General features: G+C 52.6%; 9 protein-coding genes across 9 annotated transcripts; all 9 read left to right on the top strand.

The window, feature by feature from the left end:
- The first annotated feature begins 8137 nt into the window (after window positions 1-8137).
- Window positions 8138-8539, top strand: LOC144948115 (histone H2B type 3-B). Its single transcript, XM_078877543.1, has one exon. It carries the CDS (start codon window positions 8138-8140, stop codon window positions 8537-8539), a length of 402 nt encoding a protein of 133 aa, XP_078733669.1.
- An 843-nt stretch (window positions 8540-9382) lies between these two features.
- Window positions 9383-9793, top strand: LOC144948114 (histone H3). The gene has a single exon (XM_078877542.1). The coding sequence runs from the start codon at window positions 9383-9385 to the stop codon at window positions 9791-9793; it is 411 nt and encodes a 136-aa protein (XP_078733668.1).
- An 837-nt stretch (window positions 9794-10630) lies between these two features.
- On the top strand, window positions 10631-11068 carry LOC144948220 (histone H2A). Its single transcript, XM_078877646.1, has one exon. It carries the CDS (start codon window positions 10688-10690, stop codon window positions 11066-11068), a length of 381 nt encoding a protein of 126 aa, XP_078733772.1. The 5' UTR covers window positions 10631-10687.
- Window positions 11069-13305: 2237 nt separating this feature from the next.
- Window positions 13306-13968, top strand: LOC144948112 (histone H1-like). Its single transcript, XM_078877541.1, has one exon. It carries the CDS (start codon window positions 13306-13308, stop codon window positions 13966-13968), a length of 663 nt encoding a protein of 220 aa, XP_078733667.1.
- A 1089-nt stretch (window positions 13969-15057) lies between these two features.
- LOC144948219 (histone H4) lies at window positions 15058-15369 on the top strand. The gene has a single exon (XM_078877645.1). It carries the CDS (start codon window positions 15058-15060, stop codon window positions 15367-15369), a length of 312 nt encoding a protein of 103 aa, XP_078733771.1.
- An 873-nt stretch (window positions 15370-16242) lies between these two features.
- LOC144948111 (histone H2B type 3-B) lies at window positions 16243-16644 on the top strand. Its single transcript, XM_078877540.1, has one exon. It carries the CDS (start codon window positions 16243-16245, stop codon window positions 16642-16644), a length of 402 nt encoding a protein of 133 aa, XP_078733666.1.
- An 843-nt stretch (window positions 16645-17487) lies between these two features.
- LOC144948110 (histone H3) lies at window positions 17488-17898 on the top strand. Its single transcript, XM_078877539.1, has one exon. It carries the CDS (start codon window positions 17488-17490, stop codon window positions 17896-17898), a length of 411 nt encoding a protein of 136 aa, XP_078733665.1.
- An 894-nt stretch (window positions 17899-18792) lies between these two features.
- On the top strand, window positions 18793-19173 carry LOC144948109 (histone H2A). Its single transcript, XM_078877538.1, has one exon. It carries the CDS (start codon window positions 18793-18795, stop codon window positions 19171-19173), a length of 381 nt encoding a protein of 126 aa, XP_078733664.1.
- Window positions 19174-21410: 2237 nt separating this feature from the next.
- On the top strand, window positions 21411-22073 carry LOC144948108 (histone H1-like). The gene has a single exon (XM_078877537.1). It carries the CDS (start codon window positions 21411-21413, stop codon window positions 22071-22073), a length of 663 nt encoding a protein of 220 aa, XP_078733663.1.
- Window positions 22074-22179: the final 106 nt, after the last annotated feature.

The raw sequence follows: 22179 nt of genomic DNA, 5'->3' as shown, positions 1-22179 counted from the left end.
ATTTAGGCCAGAGATACTGGCGACGCAGAGTCTCCCGGGTGCGCCGTTCCCCATCATGGCCCCCGAGCGGGTGGTCGTGTACCAGTCGTAGTAGTTGGGGCCGCACATGGGCGGGAACGCAGATGCACCCCGGCTGCCCAGCGTCGGCCAGTTCCCTCACCACCCCGTTTTCTACACACAACCGGGCATACAAACCGCTCCAGGGCCCTGGTAGTGCATCCTTCCTCTCTCGCAGTGCCGCCTCCACCGCCGCCAGATCCGGATCCCGCTGCTGGGTTTGTCGCAGCTGCTCGTCGTCCAAGCCCGGGAAGGCGCAGCCGACATCCTCTTGGATCCGCCCGGTTGGGGTGGGATGATCCGTCTGTCCCCGGGCTCCTTCTGCAGGGGTTCCTGCGGCGCACACTGCACTCTCTCTCGGGGGGGGGAGTTTAGTTTCCGCGCGCTCCTTGGGTTCTGCTGCCTGGCGGCAGCGTCCCCCCGTGAAGCACGGGCAGGCGTCTCCCTCCCTCGTCTCAGCGCGCACCGCGGGCCGTCTTGACAAGGCGTCCGCGTTCGCGTGTGTTCGCCCCGCTCGGTACTCGATCTGCAGGTTGTACTCCTGCAGCTGCGCCAGCCATCGAGCCATCTGCCCCCGCGGTTCCTTGAATGTAAGGAGGAACTGCAGTGCATAATGATCGGTGCGCACACGACATTTCCTGCCGTACAAGTACGGTCGGAACTGTTTACACGCGAAAATTACAGCATACAGTTCCTGACGGGTTACACAATAGTTCAGTTCGGCCCCGCTCAGGGTCCGACTGGCGTATGCGATGACCCGCTCCGTCCCACCCTGCACTTGCGACAGCACCGCGCCCAGCCCACTGCTGCAGGCGTCAGTGTCCAAAATAAAATCGGTGGTGAAATCTGGGAAAGCCAAGGTGGGGGTGTGGGTGAGGTGGTCTTTGAGTGTGGTGAAAGCCGTCTGGCAGGCCTCCGACCACTGATAGGGGTTCTTAGGGGAGGTGAGTTGGGTGAGGGGGCGTGCAATCTCACTGAATCCCTTTACAAATCGACGGTAATAAGTGGCGAGTCCCAAGAATGACCTGATCTCCGTCAGGTTCCTCGGCCGCGGCCAATCCACTACGGCACGCACCTTCTCGGGATCGGTGCTCACCCCTGCCTCGCTGACTCGGTGTCCGAGGTACCCCACCTCGCGTTGCGCAATGTAACACTTACGTGGCTTGAGCTTGAGATGGGCTGCTCGCAGTCGCTGGAATACTTCCCGCAGCCTGGACCAGTGTTCGGACAGCGACCTACTGAACACTATTACGTCGTCCAGGTAAATCAGGCACTGTTCCCACTGCAAGCCCCGCATCACCAACTCCATCAACCGCTGGAACGTCGCGGGCGCGTTAGTGAGTCCGAACGGCAACACTCGAAACTCAAACAGGCCCATCGGGGTGGTGAATGCTGTTTTTGGCCGATCCTCCTCCGTCATCTCCACCTGCCAGTAACCGGACGCCAGATCGAGGGTGGAAAAATACCGCGCTCCTGCGAGACTGTCGAAGGTGTCGTCGATGCGTGGGATGGGAAAAGCGTCGCCGAGGGTGACTGCGTTCAATTTTCGGTAATCAACGCAGAACCGAGTCGATCCGTCCTTTTTCGTTACCAGTACCACCGGGGCAGACCAAGGGCTCGCGGAGGGCTGGATTATGTTATCGCGTAGCATATCCGTGACTGCCTCTTTGATCTGGGTCCGTTCAGGCGCGCCCACTCGGTATGCGGGGAGTTTGATGGGTCGGGCTGCACCTGTGTCAATTTGGTGCTTGACCAGGTCGGTCCGGCCCACGTCCGAATCGTGCTCACTGAACACGTCGGCGTACTCCCGCAATAACCCGCGCAGCTGATCGGCCTCCCCCTTAGGTAAGGCTGCCCAAGGCACATGTAACGCATCCTGCAGGGGAACAATCTCGGCTCGGGGGGTCGGGCCGACCCGCCAGGCCAGATCCTGGCTGTCCTCGGGGCGGCCAGGGTCCTCCGCCCAGAGTGCGAACACCGAGTCGTTCGAGTGGCGAGCGTGCAGGGGGTGTACGGTGGCTACCGGGGTGCGTCGTCGTATCATTGCCGGGGTACTGTGTGGGTTAAACACACGTATAAACAGCCGGCCCCCATCTGCGTTTACCAGTGTGGCTGACCCTACCACCCCGTACCGCGATGCCAACTTCGGGTGAGGAGTCAGCATTACCTCGCCCGATGGTCGGTGGGTTGGGTCGGTGGAGAGGGTTGCCACTGGCACCAGCATCTCGGCGAGAGGCCCGATGGTGACGGCCGACACCAGCGTAGCGGCCACGGGTGTGAAGCGTGGGCGATTCGGCTCCTGTCCTAGGAACGGAATCCGCTCCCCGCTGCCCTCCACCGTAGCGCATCGTTGCCGGGGCTGTACGTTAAGTCCCAACTTTTCCAGGAGGTCCGTTCCTGCAATGCACTCGTGGCACAACACACTCGAAACGTAGAATTCCTGTGTGCACACCTGGTTTCCTATGCGGACCTCTAGGGTGGCTCTCCCCAGCAGCCCCATTCCGGCTCCGCTCGCCGTGTGCAGCGCGCGGTCCGGTGCCTGCAGGTGACGCATGTCGACCCCGATCGCGCTGCAGTGCGCTGCGCTCACGAGCGAGGCCACCGCCCCCGTGTCCAGCAGAATTCGGGTACGCACTCCGTGTACCTCCCCTTCCACCAGCGACGTGGCCCCCGTGATCCCCGCCACCAGCTCCCGTAGCCAGTCGCCAGGAGTCACCGTTTCCGTGGGCGTTGTTGTTGGAACCTGTGTGGAGATCACTCGCTCGCCATTATTACCATTACCGTCTATTTGTATCGGGACCGCGTCGATTGCACCCCTAGTTGGTCCGCTCACTAGGAGGCGTTGGAGTTTAACCCGCGCCTGCCTAGCTCGGGTGATTTCAGGACAGTCTCTCACTAGATGCCCTCGGCGATCGCACATATAACATGCCCGGGGAGGGGGGGCGGCTCCGTAGTGGGCCCCCTGCCCACTCCCTCCCCCCCCATTACGCCGCTGTCCACCCTCCGCCTCTAGTCGGGCTACCCTCCCAGATAACCCTCCCACCGTGGCGCGTAGGTCCCCCATTTCGGATCGGATGGTCTCAACGGAGGATTGCAGTTTGGCCATATTTTTATTCGTTTCCTCACCTACTTGGTTTACCTTGTTGTCTATCTGGGTTACCTGGCCGGAGACATCCTTTATACCCGTTTGTATACCGGCAACCCATCCCGGGGTTGTCTCGCGGGACACTGGAGGCTCTCTTTCCCGGCCCCTTACCGTCCTCGCGAGCTCCTGTTCCTCCTCCTCGTCTTCCGAGAGCAGGCTCGCAATGGCGCGCTCTCGTCCCAGCCCCCGGAGCTGCGCGCGTTCGCTGTGAATTCTTTCACACTTACGTGCGCGCTCGACAAGGATGTTAAAGGGAAGACGTGGGCAGCTCAGGTCTGGCTGCCACCACGCCGTGCGAGACAGGTACCGCTGGATTTTCTCGGCAGCCAGTTCCTCAATAACCTCCGTTGCGTACCCCGGGCGTGCGATCTTTGTTAACTCGCGCACATCCTCGGCGTAATCACGGAGATCTTCGCCAGGTTGGCGACGGCGCGCCTCTAAGGCCGATTTTGCTTCCTCCTCGTCACGCGTGCCAAAACGCTGATCGAGTCGGCGCATCAGCTCCTCTAGCTGTGTCTGTGCGCTCGCGGGTAACGCTTCTACAAAATCGGCTGCCCGCCCATCAAGATTCATATTAAGTTGACGTACTGCCTGCACGTCCGTCCATCCATTAATTTCCTTAGCCCCTAAGAGATTGCGGGCGAATGCCTTCCACGAAGGGGCCCCCCTGCCGGTAAATATTAGTCTTATTTTAGCGTGAGGTAACGCGGGGGTCCGTACCGCTTCTGACACCAATTTGTGGGGGTCGCTAGCCCCCGAGATCCCTCCCTCGATAATACTAACGGCCGGACTAACATCATCAATCGCCCCCCCGCTGCTAAGCGAACCGCCGCTAAGCTCCTCACCCATGGTGTGGGAGCCGTCACCCGAGGATTCCCCTCCACCGCGGGTCCGCGTAGCAGGCATAGTTAACCACGTACGCGCACACCCACACACAGCTCTGCACGGCACTCACCCAACACTGACCACTCACGTTAGGATCGCGCACCTGTGTTACACACGTCGTGAACTTACGCAAGTAACGAGCTCACGCAAGCGGGGCACACGCCGACACAACGACTCAAGCCGCCGCCGCCGTGCGCGCGAGACAAACCGTACAACAATGCGCAGCCGATTACGCGCTCGAGCCGTGGGGTCGGGGGTCAGGGGTCCACCACCGCGCCGCACTTTACGCAAGTAACGAGCACACGCAAGCGGGGCACACGCCGACACACAAAAGTGCTCTCCCCGGGCGTTAACGCACACACCCCCGTACCCGCACAATCGTACAGAGACCACGGCCTTTATGCATACGACCACACACTCGCGAATGCAGTGCACGCTAATACCACGTTCCAAAAACACCCAACAACACGGTTTTGTTACTACGCTCGAGATTTTATTAGCCCTTGCTAACCAACCGAGCCACCCGTGTGTGTGTGCGGGACAGCAAGGCGCTTCTAACCCACACTCTGGTGCCGTGTAGCCCTATTCTATGCTGCGCTCTCTGCTAAACCGCTTTCCTACTCGTCCTTACCCCGAACTAACCCTCTCCTACGGATCCTACCCTCCGCTCTGAGGTGTTGTAAGGCGCGCAACACGATACCGTCTGTAGTCCTTGGTGACCTTGCGGCGCTCAGATCGTCCTGCAGACAATCTAGCGGCTCGCCCGATGACTCCTTCGTCGCTGACCCCGTGTCCAAACTCCAGAAGAAGAGAGTTCCCTACTGCCCCTGCGTTTTCTTTTAAACTATTCACATCAAAGGCTAGGCGCCCCCGTCCCGACCGCCTTGGTCTCTCGACCAATCCTGAGCCTAGGATTTCCCGCTCTTTTGCGATCCCGCCGGCCTTTGAACTTTCGACCAATCAGTCGTCCCGGGTCCTGATCCCAGCTATCTGCCTTGCTGACCCGTGTTTGTGTTTGTATGCGTTTCTAACTGCGGGGCTCTCTGAGCTCGCCGTGGTCGTGCGATCTCAAATCCGCCCACGGCGCCGCAGTGTTACTTGGCCTGGGAAGGGTCCTGTCCAATTCCCTGGCCCTGAGAAACCGTGGGGTAACCCCCCTAGGGGGACCTCGGGTGAAAACTCAGGGTAGGTGACCCGACCACGAGGCCCTACGTGGGTGCGGGTGCGTGTTTATGTGGGGGAGGTGATGGGGGGCAGTGCGGCGGTGGAAGCCGGGCGGCTCCCTGGCTCGGCCGAGCGGCCCCGTCGCTGTGGCACCACACTCGCCGTGGTCGTGCGATCTCAAATCCGCCCACGGCGCCGCAGTGTTACTTGGCCTGGGAAGGGTCCTGTCCAATTCCCTGGCCCTGAGAAACCGTGGGGTAACCCCCCTAGGGGGCCCTCGGGTGAAAACTCAGGGTAGGTGACCCGACCACGAGGCCCTACGTGGGTGCGGGTGCGTGTTTATGTGGGGGGGGGGTGATGGGGGGCAGTGCGGCGGTGTGTGGGGGTCGCTAGCCCCCGAGATCCCTCCCTCGATAATACTAACGGCCGGACTAACATCATCAATCGCCCCCCCGCTGCTAAGCGAACCGCCGCTAGGCTCCTCACCCAGGGTGTGGGAGCCGTCACCCGAGGATTCCCCTCCACCGCGGGTCCGCGTAGCAGGCATGGATAACCACGCACGCGCACACCCACACACAGCTCTGCACGGCACTCACCCAACCCTGACCACTCACGTTAGGATCGCGCACCTGTGTTACACACGTCGTGAACGTGCGCGCACACACGCATACAGCTCCACACGCGATACCCACTCCTGCGCCGCTCTGCGCCGCGCTGGCCGCCCACGTTACGATCGCGCACCTTGGGCACGCCGATTACGCACGCCGAGAGCTTACGCAAGTAACGAGCGCACGCAAGCGGGGCACACGCCGACACGACGACTCGTCCCCTCCCCCACTCGCGCGTGCACGTCAACACAAATATCGTACAAGGACGATTCTCCTCTCACACGGCTGCGTAGTCACGCCAACACACCAAAAGTGCTCTCCCCGGGCGTTAACGCACACACCTCCGTACCCGCACAATCGTACAGAGACCACGGCCTTTATGCGTACAACGACCACACACTCGCGAATGCAGTGCACGCTAATACCACGTTCCAAAAACACCCAACAACACGGTTTTGTTACTACGCTCGAGATTTTATTAGCCCTTGCTAACCAACCGAGCCACCCGTGTGTGTGTGCGGGACAGCAAGGCGCTTCTAACCCACACTCTGGTGCCGTGTAGCCCTATTCTATGCTGCGCTCTCTGCTAAACCGCTTTCCTACTCGTCCTTACCCCGAACTAACCCTCTCCTACGGATCCTACCCTCCGCTCTGAGGTGTTGTAAGGCGCGCAACACGATACCGTCTGTAGTCCTTGGTGACCTTGCGGCGCTCAGATCGTCCTGCAGACAATCTAGCGGCTCGCCCGATGACTCCTTCGTCGCTGACCCCGTGTCCAAACTCCAGAAGAAGAGAGTCCCCTACTGCCCCTGCGTTTTCTTTTAAACTATTCACATCAAAGGCTAGGCGCCCCCGTCCCGACCGCCTTGGTCTCTCGACCAATCCTGAGCCTAGGATTTCCCGCTCTTTTGCGATCCCGCCGGCCTTTGAACTTTCGACCAATCAGTCGTCCCGGGTCCTGATCCCAGCTATCTGCCTTGCTGACCCGTGTTTGTGTTTGTATGCGTTTCTAACTGCGGGGCTCTCTGAGCTCGCCGTGGTCGTGCGATCTCAAATCCGCCCACGGCGCCGCAGTGTTACTTGGCCTGGGAAGGGTCCTGTCCAATTCCCTGGCCCTGAGAAACCGTGGGGTAACCCCCCTAGGGGGCCCTCGGGTGAAAACTCAGGGTAGGTGACCCGACCACGAGGCCCTACGTGGGTGCGGGTGCGTGTTTATGTGGGGGAGGTGATGGGGGGCAGTGCGGCGGTGGAAGCCGGGCGGCTCCCTGGCTCGGCCGAGCGGCCCCGTCGCTGTGGCACCACAGGTGGAAGCCGGGCGGCTCCCTGGCTCGGCCGAGCGGCCCCGTCGCTGTGGCACCACACCCTCAAGCGCCAGGGCCGCACTCTCTACGGCTTCGGAGGCTGAGCGCCCATCTCTCGCACACTAAGCCAACCCAAAGGCTCTTTTCAGAGCCACCCACCTCTTCGAAACTGCTTGCGCCAGTGTTTGCAAACACTTTCTAAATGGAGCACATGTCCTGGGTTGTTGCGCGCCAATTCCTCGTGAGCGTGGTGGACGTTTGCTTGTTGAGTTGGCGAATCTTCATCTGCTTCCACATGAATGAAAGAAATCATGATATTCACGACACGTCACATTTAACAAGGCGTAATTCTTGAACGCGTTAATACAGTACCCATTTCTGGTATTTTTGCGTTAATTATTTCCAGCTGCAGCCGATTCCGATATTACGTGGAGCATTTGGCGCCACAATCTTACAGCACACTCGTCCTAATTGACGTAGCGTGCCGGAATGCTAATCTCCACCTGTACAGCACAACAGCGAAGTTATTTTTCTCCACCGAGCGCTTGTATTTTTCCAAATTGCGTTCATAAAACGCCCGTGCGCCGTATTAGACGAGTGGTGAAACAATCCCTCGTAAGAAACAAAAAAACCCACGCTCAAAACACAATATACTGTATTGGGTTTTCCAGTCATCCTTTTTAAAACAAAGGCAATGGCCATGGCTGCAATTCACTAATATACATGTTTGGACATTACATTGTGTTATATTCACAAGTCCTTTTTGCAGTAAAAACGATATTAAAGTGAGCATCGCGTCCGCGTTTCTCATTGGAGGCAGATGGAGAGGGATGGTACTAAAAGAGCCACTCAGCAGCGCCGCGCACTACGATCCTCTGATTTGCATCTCGCCTCCTATAAAAGGAGCTCATCGCCCGACCGACATCCACATTCGCTTCCCGTCTGTTCTGACCTGAAGCTGCCTACAACGCGTCGACATGCCCGATCCTCCCGCATCAAAGAGCGCTGGGCCGGCCAAGGTTCCTGCTCCCAAGAAGGGCTCCAAGAAGGCTGTGACCAAGGCTACGCGCAAGGATGGCAAGAAGCGACGCCACCGCAGGAAGGAGAGCTACGCCATTTACATCTACAAGGTGATGAAGCAGGTGCACCCCGATACCGGCATCTCGTCCAAGGCAATGAGCATCATGAACTCGTTCGTCAACGACATCTTCGAGCGCATCGCTTCCGAGGCGTCCCGCCTGGCGCACTACAACAAGCGCTCCACCATCACTTCTCGGGAGATCCAGACCGCAGTGCGACTGCTGCTCCCCGGCGAGCTGGCCAAGCACGCCGTGTCGGAGGGCACCAAGGCCGTCACCAAGTACACAAGCTCCAAGTGAAGCCTCGACTCCACCATTAATTACAAAGGCTCTTTTCAGAGCCACCCACCTCTCCGAACCTGCTTGTACCAGTCCTAGCAGGAGTACAAAACGAAACTTCCAACAAAGCCCCGGTTCACGCGGGGACATTGTTCGCTCATTGAGTGAAGTGGAGAGATCGAACGCATTTTAACATGTTTCCACGTGAATAAAAGCGATAACAATATTCATGGCACATCATATTCACCAGCAGGCATTTCTTGGACTTGATTGTCCATTGATTTCATCTGCAGCCCATTCAGATATTACATTGGATATTTGGCGCCAAAACCTTGCAATGCAATATATTTAATTCGTGGTTGTATTTTCGGGCAGGAACTAACATTTTGCACGTGTACATATATGTAAAAGTAAGCGCCTAGCATGGATGACTCGTGCAGTATAATTGATCATCATCTCAATGCCAAGAGAATATATATCTATTCCTGTGATCACCTCTTTCCGACATTTTTACGTATTACTGTTTCCAATGAAGTGCAGTTTCTTCACACTTTATTTAGATCATGCAGAGCACTGTAAAGTTGTTTTCGGAAAGGTGTTTGCTTGAGAAAAGAACATCCGTTAAAGACATCGACGGCGCTCAAACGGTACTACTGCATCGTGATGCGGCATTCTGAAATGATCCAAACTGTGAACATTTTGTTGATTAAGAAGAGTTGACGACTCGAGATCATTGCACGCTGCCAACCAATCAGCACGCTCCCCTTCTTCGCACGTCACGACTCCGCTGACCAGTGAGCGCGCGCTCTGGGCTACATAAGCCGCCTTCTCCCCGCCTGTGAGAATCTTTGCCCTCACCAAGCCATGGCTCGCACCAAGCAGACGGCTCGCAAGTCCACGGGCGGCAAGGCCCCCCGCAAGCAACTCGCCACCAAGGCGGCCCGAAAGAGCGCTCCGGCCACGGGCGGCGTCAAGAAGCCTCACCGCTACAGGCCCGGCACCGTCGCTCTGCGCGAGATCCGCCGCTACCAGAAGTCCACCGAGCTGCTCATCCGCAAACTGCCCTTCCAGCGCCTCGTCAGGGAGATCGCGCAGGACTTCAAGACCGACCTGCGCTTCCAGAGCTCCGCTGTCATGGCTCTGCAGGAGGCCAGCGAAGCGTACCTTGTCGCGCTCTTCGAGGACACCAACCTGTGCGCCATCCACGCCAAGCGCGTCACCATCATGCCCAAGGACATTCAGCTCGCCCGCCGCATTCGTGGCGAGCGCGCTTGAACGCCCAGCTCGGCCCTCAAAGCACAACACAAAGGCTCTTTTCAGAGCCACCACTTACTCATGAAAACGCTTCCATGTGTGTTCTTCAAAGTTCGGGTGCCGGAAACCTTCGTTTGCTGGTCACGGCTCTCACGAGTCGTCAGGCGTAAGCGACAATGAAGTTCATTTTCTATACCCCGCCGCTCATATTTTTCAACATCACACGTTGGTGTCGTATATAAGCGTTGTGAAACCATGCTTACATAATGTTCAACAAAAGGGTTATTTTGGTGAAATATATTAACTATTAAACCCAAAGATATTGGTTTATGTTGTTTCAAGCCCGAGCTGATAAGAAGTTCACATTTTGCAAACTAAGAGACTGAATTATTCACGCACATATATTTTTAGGCATTGCCCGAACAGGCGGTTAAAGGAAAATATATATACACCGTATAGGCACGTGGGCGATCAATCACGAGCTCAAGGCTATCACAATGATTTCTTATAACCAATGCGGTCCCTCAAAATGATTATTATAATCAATAATACATTGATATTTGCGGAATCCGCTTATAAGTTTGACTTGCCAGCACGTGCCCATTAATTAACTCTATCATGCTTAAAACTTGAACCTATTAAGTACGTGTATCGCATTGTTTCATTCATAAGATGCGTGCCCGCATTAAAATATATATGGATACAAATAATTAAAGTCAACATCGAATCCTCGCGTCCCGGCTTTTCATTGGTGGCTCAAGGAGAGGGCGGGACTCGACCGAGAGGAGCCAATCAGCAGCGGCGCGCTCTACGATCCTCGTCTCCGCTATAAAAGCCGCTCCGGTGGTGCGTGTTAACGTCACAAATCGTTCGTGCTTTGTCTCCAGTGCTTTTTGCATCCTAGGTCGCTTAACAATGTCTGGACGCGGCAAGACCGGTGGCAAGTCTCGCGCCAAGGCAAAGTCCCGCTCTTCCCGCGCCGGCCTGCAGTTCCCCGTGGGTCGCGTTCACAGGCTGCTCCGCAAGGGCAATTACGCCCAGCGGGTCGGCGCTGGAGCACCCGTCTACCTGGCCGCCGTGCTCGAGTACCTTTCTGCCGAGATCCTCGAGCTGGCTGGCAATGCCGCCCGCGACAACAAGAAGACGAGGATCATCCCCCGACACCTGCAGCTCGCCGTGCGAAACGACGAGGAGCTCAACAAGCTCATGGGCGGCGTGACTATCGCCCAGGGCGGTGTGCTGCCCAACATCCAGGCCGTGCTGCTGCCCAAGAAGACCTCTCAGGCAAAGAAGTGAACGCGCCGCCGCCTCTACCACCACAACAACGGCTCTTTTCAGAGCCACCCACTTACTTGCAAAGAGCTCGGACAGTCGTACACAGGAGTTTTGTTATACTGGTAGGAACGAAGTGGACCAGACCACCAATAGATTAATGTGTCCGTCCGTCAACATCGCCCCCTACTGCAAACATTTGGCATGACCCTACGAAAACCTTGACTCAGTGACGCTATCCTGGCTAAACAAGTGTAACATTCCCTTATAATTCCCTCAGCTTTTAATTAAAACATTTAAATTAATGAGGCTTTCCTGGCTAAACACGTGTAACATTCCCTAATAATTCCCTGAGATAGCTTTTAATTAAAACTTTGAAATTAAATAAAACAACTAACAGCGCCCTAATAATTCCCTGAGATAGCTTTTAATTAAAACTTTGAAATTTAAAAAAAACTCACAGCGCCCTAAAGCCTACAGCTAGGCCTAAAGCCTAGAACTAGGCCTGAAACTCTCCATTCGTGTCGTACCCCCGCGTGTGTGAAAGGGAGTTATGTTTAACAATGTTACATTCCCTCATGTTTTTAAATAGAAACATTTAAATTTAAAGCTTTTACATGAATCATTAAATCATTTAAATTAAAAATTAACTCACAGCGCCCTAAAGCATACAGCTAGGCCTAAAGCCTAGAACTAGGCCTCAATCTCTCCCTTCGTATCGTCCGATTAGGTGTAGCAACATCGCCCCCTACTGCAAACACTTGGCAGGACCCTACAAAAACCTTTTGACTCAGTGGGGCTTTCCTGGCTTAACAAGTGTAATAATACATTATGTTTATATTATTTGGTTATTCGTTCCTACCAGCCCACCCCGCAGGGTCCTGTTTAATAAGGACACCGTCGTCGAGTTGCCCTCGTCCCAAATTGCTCGCAATTAAACGAATGCTCTGCTCATTCCAGATACCCTTTATGTCTAATTTAGGAACGGTATTTGAGCAGCATTCCAACATTGCATCAATCATGGAACATGGTTTAGAATAAATTGGGATGCCTATTGGAAGAAAGAATCGTGTTTTTTAAAGAATAAAACTCGCTCTTTTTGAGCGGTCAGAAAAGGGATCAAATGAGCACATCAGCTCAGGGTTGTGGCCGGTGTTAGCTGATAGTAAGCAAAAAAGTACTGGTAAACGCTGGGGATGTCAACACTCGGTAAAGTATAATATTACTTGTCAAATAAGATGGTACAAATATGTGTAGTTAAATATTTTTTACATGGTTAATAACATCTTTCCAATGATTACTCATTCGTGTTACTTAGTGCAGTAAATACGTGTTACTTATTGCAGTAAAAACAACCCATCGGATGAACCATCCTGCGCTCCTAGAATATCAACTCTGTCGGTGCATTAAACGTAAGATTATATATTTTCTTTAAACATTCGACTGCAGAGTCACATGAGTTGAATTTGAGTGGTGATGATTGTGCACCGTGCCTCGATCTTGTTCAAGGCGCGCGACCCTTCTGCAGTGCGTGAGCTACTCACCTCTTGCCACGTAAAATGTTAAAATTTCTATTTAATGTCGGTTAATTTTGAGTAATTTTCTTCAGTTTGTTGTCCATCTGAAAATCCATATATTTATTCATTTCAAAGTTCGATTAAAACGTCCAGTTAAAAGTTCGGTGACAAGGGACTGTTGACATGGCGCGCAGTCCTCACCATAGCGCGAGAGGAGGAATCGCGAGCGCGCGAGGCAAAACTTAAATAGAAAATATTTCGTTGGAATTAAATATGAGTAGTCTGTTGAAGCATCTTGTCTTGCAAAAAATTCGAGTGCGTTTTAAATAGTGTTCATCAGTAACACTTTTGAAAACCGACAATCGTCATAGCATGCCCTGACCGAACAATGTCTCCCAAATGTTGGTTGTTCACTTGTTTTGAATTATAATTTATATCATGAGCATTGTCGTATATTGCATAAGTAACGTACATTAAAGAAGTGATCTTCGTGATAATGTATCAACTAGATGCATGTAAGTATGAACGTTACGGGAGTAATCGAGCCCAAAGGCAGGCGTGATAAACACAGTGAGTAAGGTGGCAACTCCCTCACCAGAGCTGAGTTCTGGATGATCTCAGCGACGTCCGCATTCAGTACGCCGCTTCTATAATAACCTCGGGCCTGGAGAACGCTCGATTTGAATTCGTGAGAGCGCTGATTTCGATTTCAAAGAGGCGAGGCGATAAAAGCGACGTCTTGAGATGGCGGAAACTGCTCCTGCTCAACCACCAGCTGCGGCTACTTCAGCGCCTAAAAGCCCCAAGAAGAAGCGCGCCGCTCCAAAGGCCAAGAAGGTCGGCCCCAGCGTGTCCGAGCTCATCCTCAAGGCTCTGGCCAGCAGCAAGGAGAGGAACGGCGTGTCTCTTCCTGCGCTCAAAAAGTCGCTTGCTGCCGGAGGATACGACGTGGAGAAGAACAATGCCCGCGTGAAGTTGGCCATCAAGAAGCTCGTGGCCAACGACGCCGTGGCGCAAGTGAAGGGCAGCGGCGCGTCTGGCTCTTTCAAACTCAACAAGGAAAAGGCTGCCGCAAAGGCGAAGCCCAAGTCGTCAACGGCAAAGCCCGCAGCTAAAAAGCCCGCGGCAGCCAAGAAGGTGAAGAAGCCCGCGGCAGCCAAGAAGACCGCGCCCAAGAAGTCTCCCAAGAAAGCAAAGAAGCCCGCGGCTGCCAAGGCGGCCAAGAGCCCCAAAAAGGTGAAGTTGGCTGTTAAGCCCAAGAAGGCGGCGAAGAGCCCAGCCAAGCCCAAGGCTGCGAAGCCCAAGGTCGCTAAGCCCAAGACCGTCAAGGCCAAGGCCGCCAAACCCAAGGTGGCCAAGCCCAAGAAGGCCGCGGCCAAGCCCAAGAAGACTGCGCCAAAGAAGTGAATCCGATCGGACGACGCTCGATTCACTCCACCTCAACGGCTCTTTTCAGAGCCACCCACTTAGTTAAAAAAGTGAACCAGATGCTGCTGCGCTTCCATTAGTTCATCGGTAACACATGACAGTGTATTACGTTGCTGTTGAATGCGTGCCATATTCTGTAAGTCAAACCCATTTACGGCGTGGCGATGGTTGCTCGCCTTGCCTCGGCCCTGATCAAGGAGCTCGACGCTTGGTGCAGTTCAATCGTGAGGATTTGTGTAGATTGGATAAGTTACGTACATTCGCCAAATTAACTATAACATTTTACCCACTCGATGTGTTTTAAGCATTGATGTGATGGGAGTAATCGAGCCCGAAAGCAGGGATCACAAACACAGGCGAGGCGGGTGGCAGCTCCCTCACTCGAACGGAGTGCAGAGTAATCTCAGCGACGTCCGAATTATGTGTTGCACCTCTTCATTCCGTCATCATGTTACTGGTGCCAAATATGGAATTTAGTCTAAAAAGGTATTGATTCCAGACAGCTTTACTCAATTTGCCTTCATTCGCTCGTTCTCGCCTTTTCACTTTGTTTTGTAAACATTGCGGTGCACCATCTAAACTTCTCTATTAAAATTAATTTCTATACGTAAATATCGCATTGTTTGCAATGTCTTTCTTACTTTGGGAGAACTAGTTGGTGACGTTCACTCAACTATTGTGTTGGAAGCCGTTTAGCTTCACACGATTATAAAGTTAGTTCATCTTGTTCACTTGAAAACAAGACCTTACACCGATTATTCACTCCACGTGCAATCTTGCAACAGATCGCGTTCCTCTCGCGTTCGCTGCGGGTGTGCCAATATCATTACAGAGTGCTTCGAAGAAGGGTCATTGCCCAAAACGTCGCATATTATACATGTCAAGGAAGTGTTATTGACGACAGTGGAGGGTTTTCTTCGTCACAGAGGTTAAAGGTCTAAGGTTTAAGGCGGAGCCATCGCGGAGGGCAGGGGTGGTCGGTGACGTCACCACGCTTCGGGTATAAAGGCGGCTGCTGCTGCAAGCTGAGCGCGCAGTCTCTCGCGAGCTTTGTCAGAAGTAGTCGGAATGTCTGGACGCGGTAAAGGCGGTAAGGGGCTCGGCAAGGGAGGCGCAAAACGCCATCGCAAGGTGCTGCGCGACAACATCCAGGGCATCACCAAGCCCGCCATCCGCCGCCTCGCTCGCCGCGGCGGTGTGAAGCGCATCTCGGGCCTCATCTACGAGGAGACCCGCGGCGTCCTGAAGGTCTTCCTTGAGAACGTCATCCGCGACGCCGTCACCTACACGGAGCACGCCAAGCGCAAGACCGTCACCGCCATGGACGTGGTCTACGCCCTCAAGCGCCAGGGCCGCACTCTCTACGGCTTCGGAGGCTGAGCGCCCATCTCTCGCACACTAAGCCAACCCAAAGGCTCTTTTCAGAGCCACCCACCTCTTCGAAACTGCTTGCGCCAGTGTTGCCAAACACTTTCTAAATGGAGCACATGTCCTGGGTTGTTGCGCGCCAATTCCTCGTGAGCGTGGTGGACGTTTGCTTGTTGAGTTGGCGAATCTTCATCTGCTTCCACATGAATGAAAGAAATCATGATATTCACGACACGTCACATTTAACAAGGCGTAATTCTTGAACGCGTTAATACAGTACCCATTTCTGGTATTTTTGCGTTAATTATTTCCAGCTGCAGCCGATTCCGATATTACGTGGAGCATTTGGCGCCACAATCTTACAGCACACTCGTCCTAATTGACGTAGCGTGCCGGAATGCTAATCTCCACCTGTACAGCACAACAGCGAAGTTATTTTTCTCCACCGAGCGCTTGTATTTTTCCAAATTGCGTTCATAAAACGCCCGTGCGCCGTATTAGACGAGTGGTGAAACAATCCCTCGTAAGAAACAAAAAAACCCACGCTCAAAACACAATATACTGTATTGGGTTTTCCAGTCATCCTTTTTAAAACAAAGGCAATGGCCATGGCTGCAATTCACTAATATACATGTTTGGACATTACATTGTGTTATATTCACAAGTCCTTTTTGCAGTAAAAACGATATTAAAGTGAGCATCGCGTCCGCGTTTCTCATTGGAGGCAGATGGAGAGGGATGGTACTAAAAGAGCCACTCAGCAGCGCCGCGCACTACGATCCTCTGATTTGCATCTCGCCTCCTATAAAAGGAGCTCATCGCCCGACCGACATCCACATTCGCTTCCCGTCTGTTCTGACCTGAAGCTGCCTACAACGCGTCGACATGCCCGATCCTCCCGCATCAAAGAGCGCTGGGCCGGCCAAGGTTCCTGCTCCCAAGAAGGGCTCCAAGAAGGCTGTGACCAAGGCTACGCGCAAGGATGGCAAGAAGCGACGCCACCGCAGGAAGGAGAGCTACGCCATTTACATCTACAAGGTGATGAAGCAGGTGCACCCCGATACCGGCATCTCGTCCAAGGCAATGAGCATCATGAACTCGTTCGTCAACGACATCTTCGAGCGCATCGCTTCCGAGGCGTCCCGCCTGGCGCACTACAACAAGCGCTCCACCATCACTTCTCGGGAGATCCAGACCGCAGTGCGACTGCTGCTCCCCGGCGAGCTGGCCAAGCACGCCGTGTCGGAGGGCACCAAGGCCGTCACCAAGTACACAAGCTCCAAGTGAAGCCTCGACTCCACCATTAATTACAAAGGCTCTTTTCAGAGCCACCCACCTCTCCGAACCTGCTTGTACCAGTCCTAGCAGGAGTACAAAACGAAACTTCCAACAAAGCCCCGGTTCACGCGGGGACATTGTTCGCTCATTGAGTGAAGTGGAGAGATCGAACGCATTTTAACATGTTTCCACGTGAATAAAAGCGATAACAATATTCATGGCACATCATATTCACCAGCAGGCATTTCTTGGACTTGATTGTCCATTGATTTCATCTGCAGCCCATTCAGATATTACATTGGATATTTGGCGCCAAAACCTTGCAATGCAATATATTTAATTCGTGGTTGTATTTTCGGGCAGGAACTAACATTTTGCACGTGTACATATATGTAAAAGTAAGCGCCTAGCATGGATGACTCGTGCAGTATAATTGATCATCATCTCAATGCCAAGAGAATATATATCTATTCCTGTGATCACCTCTTTCCGACATTTTTACGTATTACTGTTTCCAATGAAGTGCAGTTTCTTCACACTTTATTTAGATCATGCAGAGCACTGTAAAGTTGTTTTCGGAAAGGTGTTTGCTTGAGAAAAGAACATCCGTTAAAGACATCGACGGCGCTCAAACGGTACTACTGCATCGTGATGCGGCATTCTGAAATGATCCAAACTGTGAACATTTTGTTGATTAAGAAGAGTTGACGACTCGAGATCATTGCACGCTGCCAACCAATCAGCACGCTCCCCTTCTTCGCACGTCACGACTCCGCTGACCAGTGAGCGCGCGCTCTGGGCTACATAAGCCGCCTTCTCCCCGCCTGTGAGAATCTTTGCCCTCACCAAGCCATGGCTCGCACCAAGCAGACGGCTCGCAAGTCCACGGGCGGCAAGGCCCCCCGCAAGCAACTCGCCACCAAGGCGGCCCGAAAGAGCGCTCCGGCCACGGGCGGCGTCAAGAAGCCTCACCGCTACAGGCCCGGCACCGTCGCTCTGCGCGAGATCCGCCGCTACCAGAAGTCCACCGAGCTGCTCATCCGCAAACTGCCCTTCCAGCGCCTCGTCAGGGAGATCGCGCAGGACTTCAAGACCGACCTGCGCTTCCAGAGCTCCGCTGTCATGGCTCTGCAGGAGGCCAGCGAAGCGTACCTTGTCGCGCTCTTCGAGGACACCAACCTGTGCGCCATCCACGCCAAGCGCGTCACCATCATGCCCAAGGACATTCAGCTCGCCCGCCGCATTCGTGGCGAGCGCGCTTGAACGCCCAGCTCGGCCCTCAAAGCACAACACAAAGGCTCTTTTCAGAGCCACCACTTACTCATGAAAACGCTTCCATGTGTGTTCTTCAAAGTTCGGGTGCCGGAAACCTTCGTTTGCTGGTCACGGCTCTCACGAGTCGTCAGGCGTAAGCGACAATGAAGTTCATTTTCTATACCCCGCCGCTCATATTTTTCAACATCACACGTTGGTGTCGTATATAAGCGTTGTGAAACCATGCTTACATAATGTTCAACAAAAGGGTTATTTTGGTGAAATATATTAACTATTAAACCCAAAGATATTGGTTTATGTTGTTTCAAGCCCGAGCTGATAAGAAGTTCACATTTTGCAAACTAAGAGACTGAATTATTCACGCACATATATTTTTAGGCATTGCCCGAACAGGCGGTTAAAGGAAAATATATATACACCGTATAGGCACGTGGGCGATCAATCACGAGCTCAAGGCTATCACAATGATTTCTTATAACCAATGCGGTCCCTCAAAATGATTATTATAATCAATAATACATTGATATTTGCGGAATCCGCTTATAAGTTTGACTTGCCAGCACGTGCCCATTAATTAACTCTATCATGCTTAAAACTTGAACCTATTAAGTACGTGTATCGCATTGTTTCATTCATAAGATGCGTGCCCGCATTAAAATATATATGGATACAAATAATTAAAGTCAACATCGAATCCTCGCGTCCCGGCTTTTCATTGGTGGCTCAAGGAGAGGGCGGGACTCGACCGAGAGGAGCCAATCAGCAGCGGCGCGCTCTACGATCCTCGTCTCCGCTATAAAAGCCGCTCCGGTGGTGCGTGTTAACGTCACAAATCGTTCGTACTTTGTCTCCAGTGCTTTTTGCATCCTAGGTCGCTTAACAATGTCTGGACGCGGCAAGACCGGTGGCAAGTCTCGCGCCAAGGCAAAGTCCCGCTCTTCCCGCGCCGGCCTGCAGTTCCCCGTGGGTCGCGTTCACAGGCTGCTCCGCAAGGGCAATTACGCCCAGCGGGTCGGCGCTGGAGCACCCGTCTACCTGGCCGCCGTGCTCGAGTACCTTTCTGCCGAGATCCTCGAGCTGGCTGGCAATGCCGCCCGCGACAACAAGAAGACGAGGATCATCCCCCGACACCTGCAGCTCGCCGTGCGAAACGACGAGGAGCTCAACAAGCTCATGGGCGGCGTGACTATCGCCCAGGGCGGTGTGCTGCCCAACATCCAGGCCGTGCTGCTGCCCAAGAAGACCTCTCAGGCAAAGAAGTGAACGCGCCGCCGCCTCTACCACCACAACAACGGCTCTTTTCAGAGCCACCCACTTACTTGCAAAGAGCTCGGACAGTCGTACACAGGAGTTTTGTTATACTGGTAGGAACGAAGTGGACCAGACCACCAATAGATTAATGTGTCCGTCCGTCAACATCGCCCCCTACTGCAAACATTTGGCATGACCCTACGAAAACCTTGACTCAGTGACGCTATCCTGGCTAAACAAGTGTAACATTCCCTTATAATTCCCTCAGCTTTTAATTAAAACATTTAAATTAATGAGGCTTTCCTGGCTAAACACGTGTAACATTCCCTAATAATTCCCTGAGATAGCTTTTAATTAAAACTTTGAAATTAAATAAAACAACTAACAGCGCCCTAATAATTCCCTGAGATAGCTTTTAATTAAAACTTTGAAATTAAAAAAAAACTCACAGCGCCCTAAAGCCTACAGCTAGGCCTAAAGCCTAGAACTAGGCCTGAAACTCTCCATTCGTGTCGTACCCCCGCGTGTGTGAAAGGGAGTTATGTTTAACAATGTTACATTCCCTCATGTTTTTAAATAGAAACATTTAAATTTAAAGCTTTTACATGAATCATTAAATCATTTAAATTAAAAATTAACTCACAGCGCCCTAAAGCATACAGCTAGGCCTAAAGCCTAGAACTAGGCCTCAATCTCTCCCTTCGTATCGTCCGATTAGGTGTAGCAACATCGCCCCCTACTGCAAACACTTGGCAGGACCCTACAAAAACCTTTTGACTCAGTGGGGCTTTCCTGGCTTAACAAGTGTAATAATACATTATGTTTATATTATTTGGTTATTCGTTCCTACCAGCCCACCCCGCAGGGTCCTGTTTAATAAGGACACCGTCGTCGAGTTGCCCTCGTCCCAAATTGCTCGCAATTAAACGAATGCTCTGCTCATTCCAGATACCCTTTATGTCTAATTTAGGAACGGTATTTGAGCAGCATTCCAACATTGCATCAATCATGGAACATGGTTTAGAATAAATTGGGATGCCTATTGGAAGAAAGAATCGTGTTTTTTAAAGAATAAAACTCGCTCTTTTTGAGCGGTCAGAAAAGGGATCAAATGAGCACATCAGCTCAGGGTTGTGGCCGGTGTTAGCTGATAGTAAGCAAAAAAGTACTGGTAAACGCTGGGGATGTCAACACTCGGTAAAGTATAATATTACTTGTCAAATAAGATGGTACAAATATGTGTAGTTAAATATTTTTTACATGGTTAATAACATCTTTCCAATGATTACTCATTCGTGTTACTTAGTGCAGTAAATACGTGTTACTTATTGCAGTAAAAACAACCCATCGGATGAACCATCCTGCGCTCCTAGAATATCAACTCTGTCGGTGCATTAAACGTAAGATTATATATTTTCTTTAAACATTCGACTGCAGAGTCACATGAGTTGAATTTGAGTGGTGATGATTGTGCACCGTGCCTCGATCTTGTTCAAGGCGCGCGACCCTTCTGCAGTGCGTGAGCTACTCACCTCTTGCCACGTAAAATGTTAAAATTTCTATTTAATGTCGGTTAATTTTGAGTAATTTTCTTCAGTTTGTTGTCCATCTGAAAATCCATATATTTATTCATTTCAAAGTTCGATTAAAACGTCCAGTTAAAAGTTCGGTGACAAGGGACTGTTGACATGGCGCGCAGTCCTCACCATAGCGCGAGAGGAGGAATCGCGAGCGCGCGAGGCAAAACTTAAATAGAAAATATTTCGTTGGAATTAAATATGAGTAGTCTGTTGAAGCATCTTGTCTTGCAAAAAATTCGAGTGCGTTTTAAATAGTGTTCATCAGTAACACTTTTGAAAACCGACAATCGTCATAGCATGCCCTGACCGAACAATGTCTCCCAAATGTTGGTTGTTCACTTGTTTTGAATTATAATTTATATCATGAGCATTGTCGTATATTGCATAAGTAACGTACATTAAAGAAGTGATCTTCGTGATAATGTATCAACTAGATGCATGTAAGTATGAACGTTACGGGAGTAATCGAGCCCAAAGGCAGGCGTGATAAACACAGTGAGTAAGGTGGCAACTCCCTCACCAGAGCTGAGTTCTGGATGATCTCAGCGACGTCCGCATTCAGTACGCCGCTTCTATAATAACCTCGGGCCTGGAGAACGCTCGATTTGAATTCGTGAGAGCGCTGATTTCGATTTCAAAGAGGCGAGGCGATAAAAGCGACGTCTTGAGATGGCGGAAACTGCTCCTGCTCAACCACCAGCTGCGGCTACTTCAGCGCCTAAAAGCCCCAAGAAGAAGCGCGCCGCTCCAAAGGCCAAGAAGGTCGGCCCCAGCGTGTCCGAGCTCATCCTCAAGGCTCTGGCCAGCAGCAAGGAGAGGAACGGCGTGTCTCTTCCTGCGCTCAAAAAGTCGCTTGCTGCCGGAGGATACGACGTGGAGAAGAACAATGCCCGCGTGAAGTTGGCCATCAAGAAGCTCGTGGCCAACGACGCCGTGGCGCAAGTGAAGGGCAGCGGCGCGTCTGGCTCTTTCAAACTCAACAAGGAAAAGGCTGCCGCAAAGGCGAAGCCCAAGTCGTCAACGGCAAAGCCCGCAGCTAAAAAGCCCGCGGCAGCCAAGAAGGTGAAGAAGCCCGCGGCAGCCAAGAAGACCGCGCCCAAGAAGTCTCCCAAGAAAGCAAAGAAGCCCGCGGCTGCCAAGGCGGCCAAGAGCCCCAAAAAGGTGAAGTTGGCTGTTAAGCCCAAGAAGGCGGCGAAGAGCCCAGCCAAGCCCAAGGCTGCGAAGCCCAAGGTCGCTAAGCCCAAGACCGTCAAGGCCAAGGCCGCCAAACCCAAGGTGGCCAAGCCCAAGAAGGCCGCGGCCAAGCCCAAGAAGACTGCGCCAAAGAAGTGAATCCGATCGGACGACGCTCGATTCACTCCACCTCAACGGCTCTTTTCAGAGCCACCCACTTAGTTAAAAAAGTGAACCAGATGCTGCTGCGCTTCCATTAGTTCAT

The sequence above is a fragment of the Lampetra fluviatilis genome, chromosome 48, assembly GCF_964198595.1.
Source record: "Lampetra fluviatilis chromosome 48, kcLamFluv1.1, whole genome shotgun sequence".
Taxonomy (NCBI): Eukaryota; Metazoa; Chordata; class Hyperoartia; order Petromyzontiformes; family Petromyzontidae; genus Lampetra; species Lampetra fluviatilis.
This window is presented reverse-complemented; position numbering and strand designations above follow the sequence as displayed.